We start from the raw sequence: 13,054 nt of genomic DNA on the forward strand, positions 1-13,054 counted from the left end.
ATCATTAAGCTTATAAGTTATTGTTCGTTTTATAATTCTGTGTTTTTGCCAAAATTTTCATCTGAAGATTATAAGTTAATTTGCTCTGAAAACTGGATTTCTCATTCATAGGCAATAGATCCATTCACAGTTTATCAAGTATCTATTTTATTGGAGCCGACAACTTTCCTTAGTGTGACAGGTGTTATATGCTATTCCAACCGTTTAAGGAAAAATTGGTAGCACGGCATAGGTTTTAACCTAGGTTATAAGGAATGTCCATAAATATTCATTTCCAATTTCTATTTCTAATACGGTAACTCAAATCCATTGTCTTACAGAACTTATATTGTAGGCTGTAGGATACCTGTCAACAGCTTTTTTCTGACTTAATAAAAACTATGATAGCAACAATAGACTACAATACTTGGAGTAAGGTAAAATCTAGTTGTGAAAAGTTACCTATATCAAATTGAATAATCATCAATCATTTACTGATTGATAAGATGCTTTTATGGTGGTTTTACCAAATCTAATAACCTCATCCAAATTTAATAATACAGATCTAACCTCAAAATAACACAAATCTAACCTCAAAGATAGCAAGAACTGTCAAAACAGTTGTGCTTGGTTTCAAGGCCTTCTAGACTTTTACCTGAAGAGTAGACCGTAGGTAGAGAGTAACCAAGCCTGGAACATTGCAGACGTTTTGCCAGAGTGCAGCACAGTAGTTGGGTCAAGTCGTAGGTTGGGGCAGATGTCAATTGGGTCAGTTGGTTTTTTGATATTCATAGAGTTGGGACAAATGGTATATTGGGTCAAATGGTTTCGCGGTTTTTCTCTATTTTGAAAAAATTGGGTCTAGTGGTAGGTTGGGTCAAATGGCAGTTGGGTCAGTTGGTTGAGTGCCGCTACATAATAACAGGGGTAGGTAAATTTTTTCAAGGAGTATCAAACAATTTCCTCCTTATCATAATATACAATGGAACTGGATGTTATTTCACTGAATGCTTAATAGATAGTGGCTCTTATAAGTTTATAATGAGAGAAATTCATTGAATTTTCAAATTACTCCCTCTTCCCCAATCTCCCGCTAGACGGCTCGCCTAACAGCATTTAGTTCATATGCAAAATTAGAACTTTCCACTATGGATACAGTCTATGAAAAAGGTTGACAACCATTGGCTATTCAATGAAAACAAAAAGCAACTGAAATAATATTATTTTTAATGAGCAGTTTTGACATCATTTATTAGAATCATTTTAGAACAATAATAGAAAAATATAATGCTGCATTACACAGCACCTCAAGAACATGTCATGATTAAAATAATTCCATGCTCTTTCTCAATTTTCAAGTTCAAAATCGCAATTATGAATTGAATTAGATCGATTTAAATTATTCAATTGAAGTACATATTGTAATAAAGTTTGGATTATGCTACATTTTTATAATTGACAATAGTTTATCTAGCCACTGATTCACTTATTGTTTTCTTGTTCTTGTTGATTACAAATAAAAATTAATCCACTTTGTCATTGGAGACGTAGCGCTCATGCGATCTGGAGAGTTGAAACACAGTGCCCCTACTACAGCACCAATCCAGCTCAGACAGAAAGGGTCGCCTGAATTGGGAATATCTGGAACTCAAAATATCTTGCAGCTGGCCGGAATTGGAAATATATGGAACTCCGAATATGTTGACAGGCGGAACTCCGAATATCGTGCAGGCCGGCGGAACTCAAAATATCTTGCAGCTGGCCGGAATTGGAAATATATGGAACTCCGAATATGTTGACAGGCGGAACTCCGAATATCGTGCAGGCCGGCGGAACTCAAAATATCTTGTCAGCTGGTGGAATTGAAAGTATGTGGAATTGGAAATATATCGAACTCACAGTATCGATCGTTATTAGCGAGACTGTGTAGATGTTTGATGAAACAAATTTATCGCAAAACAAATATGAAGGGTTCTATAGTGAGGTCCACGTTATAATGACTATTAGATCAACTTTGGTTTTGCTATCCTTGTCTATCATTTGACAAAGCCGGTGGTATTATCCTTTTCTAGGTCCACAACGATGCCAATTATGTTTATGACAGTGTAGAAATATAATTAATACAGAGAATCGGCATCGCTATTCTTCTATCTTCATCCACTGCCATTATAACGTGGACCTCACTATATATAGTTAACCTAGAATAAATTCATCAACAGTCGTCAGTCTTGTTTGAAACAGATAACAGAGTTTCGAAAATTTGCATAATATGTACATGACTATTATTTTATAAACCACTATAATTTTAATTCGTGTTTTTACTGTTGGTTATGGTATTAGTTATAAAATGAAGTAGCAATAATGTAGCATACCTAATAAAAAAATCTTTATTATAACAAGAAAGAAACTGACTTATATGTTGGTAAGTATTTCATTATTTAGGATTTGAATTTTCCTATTGAAATATTATGTTGCTATTTATCCATGATAACAATTAATTTTTATTTTTCAAGGTTGTTGGTCATTAACTTAGTTACATAGGTACAGTATTTCCTAATACATTTAGAGTTAAACAATAAGCAAGTTTCACTGTGAATCAATGAGATTGGTTGATCAACATTGTTTCATTGTTTATCACTTTATTTTATAATCATGGGTATCACATAAAGTAATACAATAAGAAAGACAACTTTATATTTTCAATGTTTTTAATTAAAAACATCAAACTTAAAACTAGAGTAGCATACCATATTTTATTGATTTAACTTATTTTGGCTATTTACTTTTATTCTGATGATAGTTCACTTAGCCTATATTTATTTAATTTTTGCTAGGCCTAATTGGGAACTATTTTTCAGATAACAATAGCATTAGGCTACTACTGCCTATATCGTACCTATATTTTGAGTTTTCTGTGGAGAACGAATGGCTCAAGTTAATGAAGCTAATGAAATATCAAAAACCTACCAAGTAAGTTTTCTTTTAATATCAACCTATTAAAACTAGATGTAAGTTACTTAAGTTTTGTGAAATGGTTTATTTACTTCTTTATGATTTAACTTCTTCAGTCCTTGCCAGTAATGCCAGGTCTTCGGGAACATTAAAAACTAGAAACTTTATAAAAGCTATAAAATATAAGTTGATGTGTTCCAATAATCTAATGAAATTAATTAACATTTGCAATAAGTAAAGGTAGGTAGGCTACTGAGGCACCCATACTTGATTTGCTATGTTTTCATATAGAAAATAAAGTTTTCCTGTACAGTAACTGTTTTCCTATTATCACAGATAGCTTAGCCCCTTATCCTGTCTCGCTTTCTGTGTTTTATTGGGTGCACTACAAGCTTTTTTGTGAATCTATAGCAATGATTCTTTTATTTGATATTTTTCCTATTAACTTATCATTAAGTTAATACAATAATAAAAAAGAACTCTACATAAACTCATTTATTACAACTCTACTTATATTGTATCATTTTTCATCACCTAGGCTTAAGATACTTCTAGAAAGTCGCCTTTGTAAAATACCGGGGTGACTCGTCGACCGGGGTGACTTTGACCCACGTCGCGGAAAAAGATTCAAATCATTTATCTCCGATATCTGTTATCCGAAATCGATGTTTAACATTTATATCCGTAGCCTTAATCATTATCTAGGTTTTACAATCAATACCTTGTCGAATCTCAGTATATTACTTGAATTATCGACATAAAATCTAGCTTCTTGCTTCATCTTGTGATTTTGTTGTCTGAAAACTTCGTAGCCTATTAGAAAACTCATTTCTAAAAGACTTATAATATCGGCGAGTAGCCTAAATTTATTTTTGTTTTTAATTATATTTTAATTGTTATACATAGTGATCATTTAGAAAGTCATTTTAGGTTGAAATTATGGTGACTTTGTCCCAGTATAAAAATTGTGGTTTCCATTTACCATTTTTTGGTTTCTCGCATGAAACTCAAAAATATGTATCTTAAGGACTTACCATAACTATCATATATAACAAATTAAAGCTTACATGATCTCCTACAATATTCATTCTACAACTTTTTTTTATCTCCTCTAGTTTTCGAGATATCCGCTCTTGAAGGTGTGACATTAAAAAAAAAACATTTGCCACCAATTTTTTTCTATTTTTGCTTTTATAACTTTTTAAAAATCCATGTTGATTATGAGCTTATAGAGAATTAAATTCTCCTCAATTTGATGTATAAATTCACACTTTTACAAATTTCTCAACACCTTTTGCAGCAGCTTTAGTGTTGAGTGTGAAATATCCATTTTTGCAACAATAGACCAATTGACAAAGGAATTTGGAGGGAATGTTTTAAACAACATTTTTGACTTATCAGCTATGTTGAAACTAGTTAGGAGGAGAACATATCAAAAGTCCCCATTTTATGATGCATTTTTGGAGAGCTATGACCCATGAAAGAGCAAAACATTGGATAAAAACCTGCTATTTTAAGAATTACACACCTTCAGGAGCGAATATCTGGGGAACTGTTGGGAATATCACAAAATTTCACTAAACAAAAAGTGTAGAGAATTTATCAAGCTTCATTTTTGAATAGTTAGTTATGTCGGTTGAATGCATTGTTTTCAAGATATGAGCGTGGAAGCAAAACGCTGAAAAATGCAACTTTTAAACCTTTTTTAGGTGGTTTGGTTTGAATCATCATGACTGGCTTTCTGAACCTATGCGACGCCATTAAGGAATGGCTTACTACTGTATGGTCGACTGGATCTGTACTTCCTGTATTTACTGATCCGGAGACCACTGAATAGTATCGTGTTGCACAGAGGTTAAGAGTGCGTTGCAAGCATCTGTATGCTTTAACCAGTCGTCTGAAACAACCATAATCTTTTTGGGGTGTAAATGGAGATCGAAGTGTAAAATTCGCCTTGCTTTTCTGGACGATATTCCAAGTGGAGCTGGATGTTTCCGCACAGAGCGCAATAGGGATTGTTCAATGGACGCCCTCACTGCCGCGATATTTTCAGGTACCCCACCTTTTTTAGGTTGCCCAGCTTGTTTTCTAGGAAGTGCAGATCCTTTCGACCAGATCAGGAACTGTCATGAAGATTCAAACCAAACCGCCTACAAAAAGCATCTGCGTCGCTACCACATTGTCATTGTTTTTAAAGAACATTCCAACAATAAAGCCTCGATGCTCACCTTAACACTGCATGATGAACATGAATACTTAAAATGACATAGTTTCCGCCATATAACACCACCACTCTTATTCCACTATTCACCTGCGCACTCTTCACTGATTTGAAAGTAGGGAGTCCATTCTGACCAAACTTTTAGGCTTATCAAAACAGGGAATATGTCGGCCATGATAGCTAAGACAAGTAAGGCTGCACTCTTTAGTCAGCTAGTGCTCTATACGATACGTGCAAAATGGATGCAACCCTTAGAAATAAAAATCAATATAAATTTCATGTGGATTGAGAGTAGATAAATCTCTAGTATGATGCATTCAATCTTTTTAATTATTACTTCTTCTACTTAACTCGTTCTTCTACTAATACGTTTTTCTTTTTAGAAATAAAAATGCCATTTATGTCTGCCTGTCACCACATAGAAAGCTTTCCGAAAGACACAACTCCTTGGTAAGTAGTTCCTCACTTTACTTGATTATTGGTTTATATAGTGTCCCAAAAAGGATGTTAAGTTTTTAGAATTACTGTGAAGGTAGTGATTTCAATGTTTTAATGTTTCTACACATCCAAGTCTCTATTGTTCAATTAGATTGTCCTATTGTCCAAATTAGTCTCACGTTTATTGTCCAATTGAGGATACATCATAACTAAGAGAGATAAGGTGAAGAGTTCTGACTGAGGCCTATAGCTGAATTATGCCACCTGTACTGCATCAGAATAAGTGCTTGACTTTCAATTCAGTGGTTTTATTCAGCTTAAGACCTTGGTTACAGCTTTTTTCAATAAAACCTCTCAAATTACCTAGTTAAATAAGATGTTCTCTTGAATTGGATAATTTGGCATACTCGGAAATGTAAAAATATCAATGTTGTTAACAATTCAAATCAAATCGTTTATTGCACAAAAATATATACAGAATACAACTGAAAGGAAATTGACAACTTTGTGCTACACGTCGGCAAAAGAAAACTTGTACGCCAACGTGGAGTCTTAATATAACTTATTCACTTATACATTAATATTAATATATAAAATGATCCTACAATATTATAATATAGGCTAACAGTAATTAACATTCAACCAACTAAATATTCCATTCTAAGAAATAACAATAAATTAAAGATATACATAAAGCTGAATTTAAGATTCATACAACATCAATCAATATTAAACCAAATCATTAATTGAATAAAAATAATTTTCTTTCACCCAGGTATGGAAATCTTTTATTTTAGGCTTCTTTAACAACCATCCTCTTGGAACTTTATTATAGAGTTTATTTCTCAAATATGAAATACTTCTACGGGATAGGGTGCTATCAACTCTTTCAATTGTGATTAAGTTTTGAGCGACTTGTCTAGTTACTCTTTGAAAATTTTGAATATTTTTTAATTTGAGCACATGTTTCTTAATAGTCTTTAAAATGAACAATTGTCTTATAGTGAACAGATTGGAATTTTGAAACAATGTGACACTTGGGAAATCTCTCGGATACCTCATTATTGTTTTGATAACTAACTTTTGTAAAACAAATAGAGGTTTTAAAGTTGAATCAAAAGTTCCTCCCCATATAGAATTACCATACTGAACTAAGGATTGGAATAGAGCAAAATAAACAGATTTTAGTAATTTTAGACTCAAAATACTTCTAAGCATGTACATTTTTAAATTGACCACCCTTAATTTTCTACAAAGGTAGCTAATCTGAGGTGACCAGCGTAGATGCTTATCAACAAAAATACCAAGATACTTGTAATTGTTTACACTCTCAATAACCTCATTGCAAGAATCACATGGATACCTGTTACAAGCATTATTCAAACAAAGCCTGTTCATATCTAGATCTCCTCTTGTTGTTGGACTGAAGGTCATACATTTTGTTTTACCAAGATTTAGTCTCAAATAATTACATTTTAGCCACTGAGAAACCTTATAGTAACCCACTTTTGTTTGCTTGATAACATCTTCCCAGGAACCTTCTTGGAAGATAAGTGCTGTGTCATCAGCAAAACAAATTGTCTTAGACCCAACTGAGTCCAGTACACTAGGCAGGTTATTAACATAGATCAAAAATAAAACTGGTCCCAATACAGTCCCTTGAGGTAGACCCCATGTCACATCTCTAATCTCACTATTACTACCACCACAGCTAACGATTTGGCTTCTACCCCTTAGATAACTTTCAAAGAAATCTAACTCTATTCCTTGAATACCAATATTAGATAGTTTCTGGATCATTTTATCATGTGGTACTGTGTCAAAAGCCTTGGCCAGGTCCAGAAACATTACCAAGGTTTTTTTATTTGTTTTGAAACCATTGTATATTGTCTCAGTTAAGGACTCCAATGCATCCTCTGTGCTTCTACCCTGTTGGAAACCAAACTGCCTCTTATCAAGGATTTTATTAACATCTAGATATTCAACTAATCTTTTCTTTACCAATTTTTCGAAAATTTTAGAAATAGAACTTAGCAAGCTAATTGGTCTATAATTTTGAGGTATTTCTTTACTCCCCCCCTTGTGTAAAGGAATAACTTTTGCATGCTTGAAATGCAAGGGAAAGTATCCAGATGAAAAACAACAATTGAAAATTTCTGAAAGAGGTTTAGAGATTGTGTCAGTTAATAGTTTTAGCACGCTGTTGGATATGTTATCCCATCCAGGTGCCTTATTATCATTCAAACTTTTGATTACTTCCTTGATTTCTGTTTCAGTAACAAAATTGAAATTAAATGCATTTTCAATACCGGTATCTATTGTTTGTTCCAAATATTGATCTTCATTCTGTCCATGTATATCAATTTCCTGCGCTTGATTTATACCTACATTCACAAAATAGTCATTCAAAGCATTAAGATCTTGATTTACATGTAATTGTGAATTCTTATTTACCCCAATAATTGCTTGATTTATCACAGACCATATCTTCTTAGGGTCACCTTGAGCTTTATTTATTTCTGATTGATAATATAAATCTTTTGCTTTTCTAATTAGATCTACTATTCTATTTCTGTAAGACAGGAATTTCCTTCTCAGCTCTACATTAAATGGTTCATTTTTCAATCTTTTATATAATCTATCTCTTATAGTTATGGACTTTAGAATTCCATTGGACATCCAAGGTTTCAAATGTTTTTTAGTTAAATTAACCTTTTTAATAACTGTTGCTCTACTGATGCACGTTTTTACATTATTTACAAATTCATTTACTAATGTTTCAATACCTCTATTCGCGTCAATCTCCCAATTCATTAAAGCACTCTCCTCTAACAACTTTTCTTTATTAACATTCCTCACTTCAATAAACTTACATGGCTTACTAGATCGAGAACAAACATCTCTTTTAATTGATGCGTGAAGAGCAGTCGCATAATGATCAGTAATTGACATTTCTAATACAGCAGTTTTTAATGAGTCATTATGTTTGGATTTAGAAAAAATATGGTCTAAACAAGTATTTGAAGCAGGACGAGTTTTTCTATTGACAAAGGACTCAAACCCATGCGAACTCATAATAGACAAATAATCATGCGTTTTTTTAGAGTTACATAACAAATCAATATTTACATCACCTATCACTAATGAATAATCAAAATTAAAGCATGAACCATTCATATAATTATCAAGTTGTTCTATAAATAAAGGTATACTTGTACTAGGAGATCTATAAACGGATGTTACTAAATATTTATTATTTTTAGTTTGCAGCTCAACAGCTAAGAAAGGATATTCGTTTGGACTATCAATTTTTTTCGAGGAAATACTATTAGCTACATACATGACAATTCCATCTGAACGATTCAAGGAGTTACTTTTTATATATAAATTATAGCCATTAATGTTTAACAGTGATTTTTCTTCTTCAGAAGTCCAGGTTTCAGTAAAAATTAGAACCTCAAATTTTGTTCTCATGCTGTTCAAAATAATGAGAATTTGATCAAAATTTCTTTTCAAACTTCTTATATTTAAACTAAAAATATTCAATTCATAATTAAGGGGCTGGATATAGTTCAAGTATTCATCGGTACTTTCACATTCCCTAACACTGTTAATACTATCTACAAATTGCGTGAGATCATTCATAATAAATGTTTAATCAAACCTGTAGCAACACTTTATTCCTCTCCGTTGATAACTTTTTTCAGATGGTCCAGTCCCTTGACTTTGAATACAGGTGAGCCCTCCGACTTCTTAGCGCACATTTGTGAACCACGAAACCAGACGAATTTCCAATCATTTTCCCTAGCTAACTCACGAGCGGCTTTCAGTTCTTTAGCACTCTTGGCAGTCAGCTGATTCATTAGCCTGAAGTGTCCGTTCGGCAGGTTTCTGTTGATTTTTTTCACGTCGATTCCGGGGCTGCTCCTATCTTCTCTGCTTATGGTTTGGAAAGCCGTCATCCATTTGTCCCTCATACTCCTTCTCACGAACCTGACGACAATCATCGGTGTAGTCTCTCGGTTCATGGATGGCAGTCTGTGAGCGACGCTGATTTCGTTTGATGAAAAATCAGACACTTGGAGAGCACTGGCTACGCCTTGTAGGATTTCGTCCATGTTTTCGTTCTTTGTTGCAGGTATACCGGTTAATAATAAATTTTCCCTCCTGGTATATTCTTCTAATATTTCATTTCTCTTAGAAAGAAATTTCACTTCTTCTTTCAATTTTTGGTTTTCAGTGATTAATTGTTCATTAGCTTTTTTGATTTCTCCGATATCCGATTTGAAACTATCAAAACTATCCGAAACAAATTTTACTGAGTGAGTTAGTTCCCCTAATTGTTGATCAATATCTTGTTTCAACGATTTTGAAAACTGTTCAAATAAAACAGTCATTTTTCGCATTAAAACATCACTTTCCATTTCACTCTCTTCTTGTCCTGGTGACACCTGTTTACAAGCACTGCACTTCCATTTATTCCGATTATCCTTTGAAAGTTTTTTGAAGTTCTTTTCGGTTAAATAGTGGCAGATGTAATGACATTTTTGTTTACACGAAGCACAAATTATTGAGTCTTCATCACTGAAATTGCCGAGGCAAACGTTGCAGTTATTCATATTTCAAACGTATCTATAATATGCGAGCTAAACAGAATAGGAGTTTGATGAGTAGACGGTCACGATAAACAAGTCAGTACACTCAATAATAGATAAGCTGCAAACAATAGTACAATTCACTCCTTGTCACCACAAACACGTCCGCTCGTCACCGCTGCTCGACTAAGACTCAAATTGAACTGTTTAAATTAATTTGCATTTTATATTATTTGTAAAAATATATTGGAATTTACAGTTTCAAGAAGTTTTATCGATCATCTGCATTTCTTCACGTGAATAACAAACAAAGGCACGCTACACTACTGCAAATAAGTATTTTACAGATATCAAAGAAAGCGGTGAAAAGAATGAAGTTTTTGATCCTTGAGGTGTCCTTATGCGCGTCTCTCCTCTAGGAAATACTGGAATGAAGTGCATCTAACGGGTGATTATCATAGAACATAGTCTCATGAACTTATATCATTGTGCGAAATATCAATGTGATGACAATTTAGTCGGTGTGCTACATACTATTAACTCGCCTCCTACAGGAGAAAATGCATAATTTACTTTTCCAAATAAAGCATAATTACAATACTAAATTACACTATAATCTGATTTCTGATTTTGTCCCTTATTTTGATTCCAGGTGAACCTATTGTACTGCATTATAAAAGCGGAAGAAGGAGGTGAAATCAACTTGCCGACTGTTTAGCTGTGGTAAAAGCTCTCAAATCCATGAATCCAGGAACCTATTCAATTCTCAAGAACATCTCTGTCATAATGTGGTCGGACCCGTTCACCAAGGAAGGTCGCAGTAATCAAAGCATTCATTTTACTCCTATTATCAAGTAATTGAAAAGCTTTGAGGATCGAAATAATTTCTTGAAATATGTTAACTATTTCATGATTCAATGTGATTTCTTGACTATTGACATTTTAAATTATGGGACATCATGCAATTTTAGGCATTTGCCTGATGCAAATGGTTGAGCATTGCCCATATATTGTGATGAAGAAAAATTTGTTTCAAATCACTTCAATGAATATTAAGATTCAAGCATTCTGATTATACAGATTCAAGCATGGGAAGCGGTAATTTTTGTCTCAAGTTACATATTATACATAATTTAAGATTTTTTATTCTTTCCTGTTTCATTATTATGTAAGTTCTGCTGAAATTAACACGTGAGGTTTATTGGCTAAAATTACTTCCCACTATTTTACATTAATTTCTTCCAATTTATCGAATTTCAAAGTTTTTTAGCTTCCTCAACAACCTGTCAACTCAAATTTTACTTGAATTTTTATTGCAATCTCTAGGCTTTTAAATTTCTAATAATGTATACAAATAGGTTTGAATGATAAATCATTCTATTCAAAAATTACATATCACTATACTGAGATTTGCTTTGCTTTTACTTGCTTTGCTTTTTCAAACTGGTTGTACTGACATTAGGAAAAATTCAATAATAATTTTTTTTTCAGTCAAACACAAATCTTAAAAATGCGTAGAACAAATTATTATCTAAAAATCAAATTTTATTAATTCCGAACAAAAGCTCATATATATTAATCAAATAAAATAACCAACACAATGTTCTCCCATGAAAATCATACCTAATGCGATAGTAACAACTCAGAGAATACAAATAAAAGGAACTTAAACAAATTACAAACATCTTATCTCAAATAAATTAATCATTTCCATCAAATAAGGTATTTTGTCCTGCCTTACCAGTTTGAACCATGAGCCTAAAAATAACCTAGTAACTTACATTGTAATATGCCTGTAATCCCATACCTGAGCTCCGTGACACAGTACAGCCCTTTCGGAAGCTTTAAACCATTTACATTTAGCTGGAAAGTCTACCTTAGCATTATTAAAAATGCCTCTCCATGCCAAGTTCAACCCCAGATTCGCCTTCTCAGATTTATCCTTCACTTGAGCTTCAAAATTCAGTTTTGATGCCAGCACTACTAATACCCAATGAAAATAATATTGTTACTTATACTATTTTATAAAAATAGCTCATTCAGCAATAAATACAAACTTATTTTATTAAATGATTTCTTAATGTTTTGCAGGACAAATTCTGACATTTTACAACATTTTACAGGCACATAGAAGACTGGCTTATGATGGCGAAAGACTTTTGAAGGCGGTTACCTTGATTGGGATCATATCTATTAAACCTTCGAATCCTGCACTCAAAAGTAAATGTGATACCATTCAAATGGAATAAGATTGATTTGAATTGGAATTTGTTATTCCTGTATCATAGTGCATTTTTCTTCTAGTTACCCTACGTATTGTACATTATTGTAATAAAGCACTAGCTGTTCCATAGTAGAAGTCTTTGAAATAAAAGGTTTCTTTTTCAAGTTAGTGTCACATTTTATATTTTTTATCCATTGTATACGGTATATCCATTTAGTTTTAGAACATTGTATTAACACTACTATTGTTTCAAAAAGAGTCTGAATGTAATTTAGAAGATGATTCTATCGTATGATTCTTCAACGAATCCATCATAACTTACAAAAAACTACAGCATTTGTTCTATTTACTTGTCAATAATCGTAGTTGCAGAAGCATTTGTATTTCCAAAACCAAATTTGGTATTTAATTATGAAGTATGAGTAAAGACATATTCGCCTACAAGACATAATTATTATTCGTTGAGCATTGTTCTGATGCTTCACTCCAACTGTACTTCTTCCACTACGAACTACCATACTCGCGTACTTACTAATAATAGTAAAGAGAAATAGAATAACATTTATTATCAGGCCTACATCTTTCTATTGTACTACCATAGAGGATGGAACAGAAAATATTGTTATTTCCTACTACGGTACGGTA

At 32.8% G+C, this 13,054-nt stretch overlaps 1 protein-coding gene across 14 annotated transcripts; it reads left to right on the forward strand.

Annotated features, from left to right (window-relative positions):
- Positions 1-1,754: 1,754 nt before the first annotated feature.
- LOC120355734 lies at positions 1,755-12,853 on the forward strand. 14 transcript variants are annotated; one of them, XM_039444396.1, is made up of 5 exons: positions 1,755-1,847; positions 2,838-2,949; positions 5,536-5,602; positions 10,838-11,039; positions 12,309-12,853. In XM_039444396.1, the coding sequence occupies exons 1-4, from the start codon at positions 1,772-1,774 to the stop codon at positions 10,901-10,903; spliced, it is 321 nt and encodes a 106-aa protein (XP_039300330.1). In that variant the 5' UTR covers positions 1,755-1,771; the 3' UTR covers positions 10,904-11,039; positions 12,309-12,853. The 14 variants fall into 14 exon arrangements, 1 of the variants encoding a protein (XP_039300330.1); XR_005573772.1 differs by lacking the exons at positions 1,755-1,847; positions 12,309-12,853 and adding exons at positions 2,154-2,401; positions 10,445-10,633 and having other exon boundaries at positions 10,838-11,654; XR_005573773.1 differs by lacking the exons at positions 1,755-1,847; positions 12,309-12,853 and adding exons at positions 2,168-2,401; positions 10,533-10,633 and having other exon boundaries at positions 10,838-11,654.
- Positions 12,854-13,054: the final 201 nt, after the last annotated feature.

The sequence above is a fragment of the Nilaparvata lugens genome, unplaced genomic scaffold (genome assembly GCF_014356525.2).
Source record: "Nilaparvata lugens isolate BPH unplaced genomic scaffold, ASM1435652v1 scaffold4518, whole genome shotgun sequence".
In the NCBI taxonomy this organism is placed as follows: Eukaryota; Metazoa; Arthropoda; class Insecta; order Hemiptera; family Delphacidae; genus Nilaparvata; species Nilaparvata lugens.

Excerpts from the sequence above, each read along its gene's own strand:
- LOC120355734 (XM_039444396.1), top strand. The coding sequence starts at position 1,772 with ATGTTGACAGGCGGAACTCCGAATATCGTGCAGGCCGGCGGAACTCAA. Across the intron at positions 1,848-2,837 it reads GTCAGCTGGTGGAATTGAAA|ATAACAATAGCATTAGGCTA; the intron begins GTATGTGGAATT and ends ACTATTTTTCAG. Across the intron at positions 2,950-5,535 it reads AAATATCAAAAACCTACCAA|AAATAAAAATGCCATTTATG; the intron begins GTAAGTTTTCTT and ends TTTTCTTTTTAG.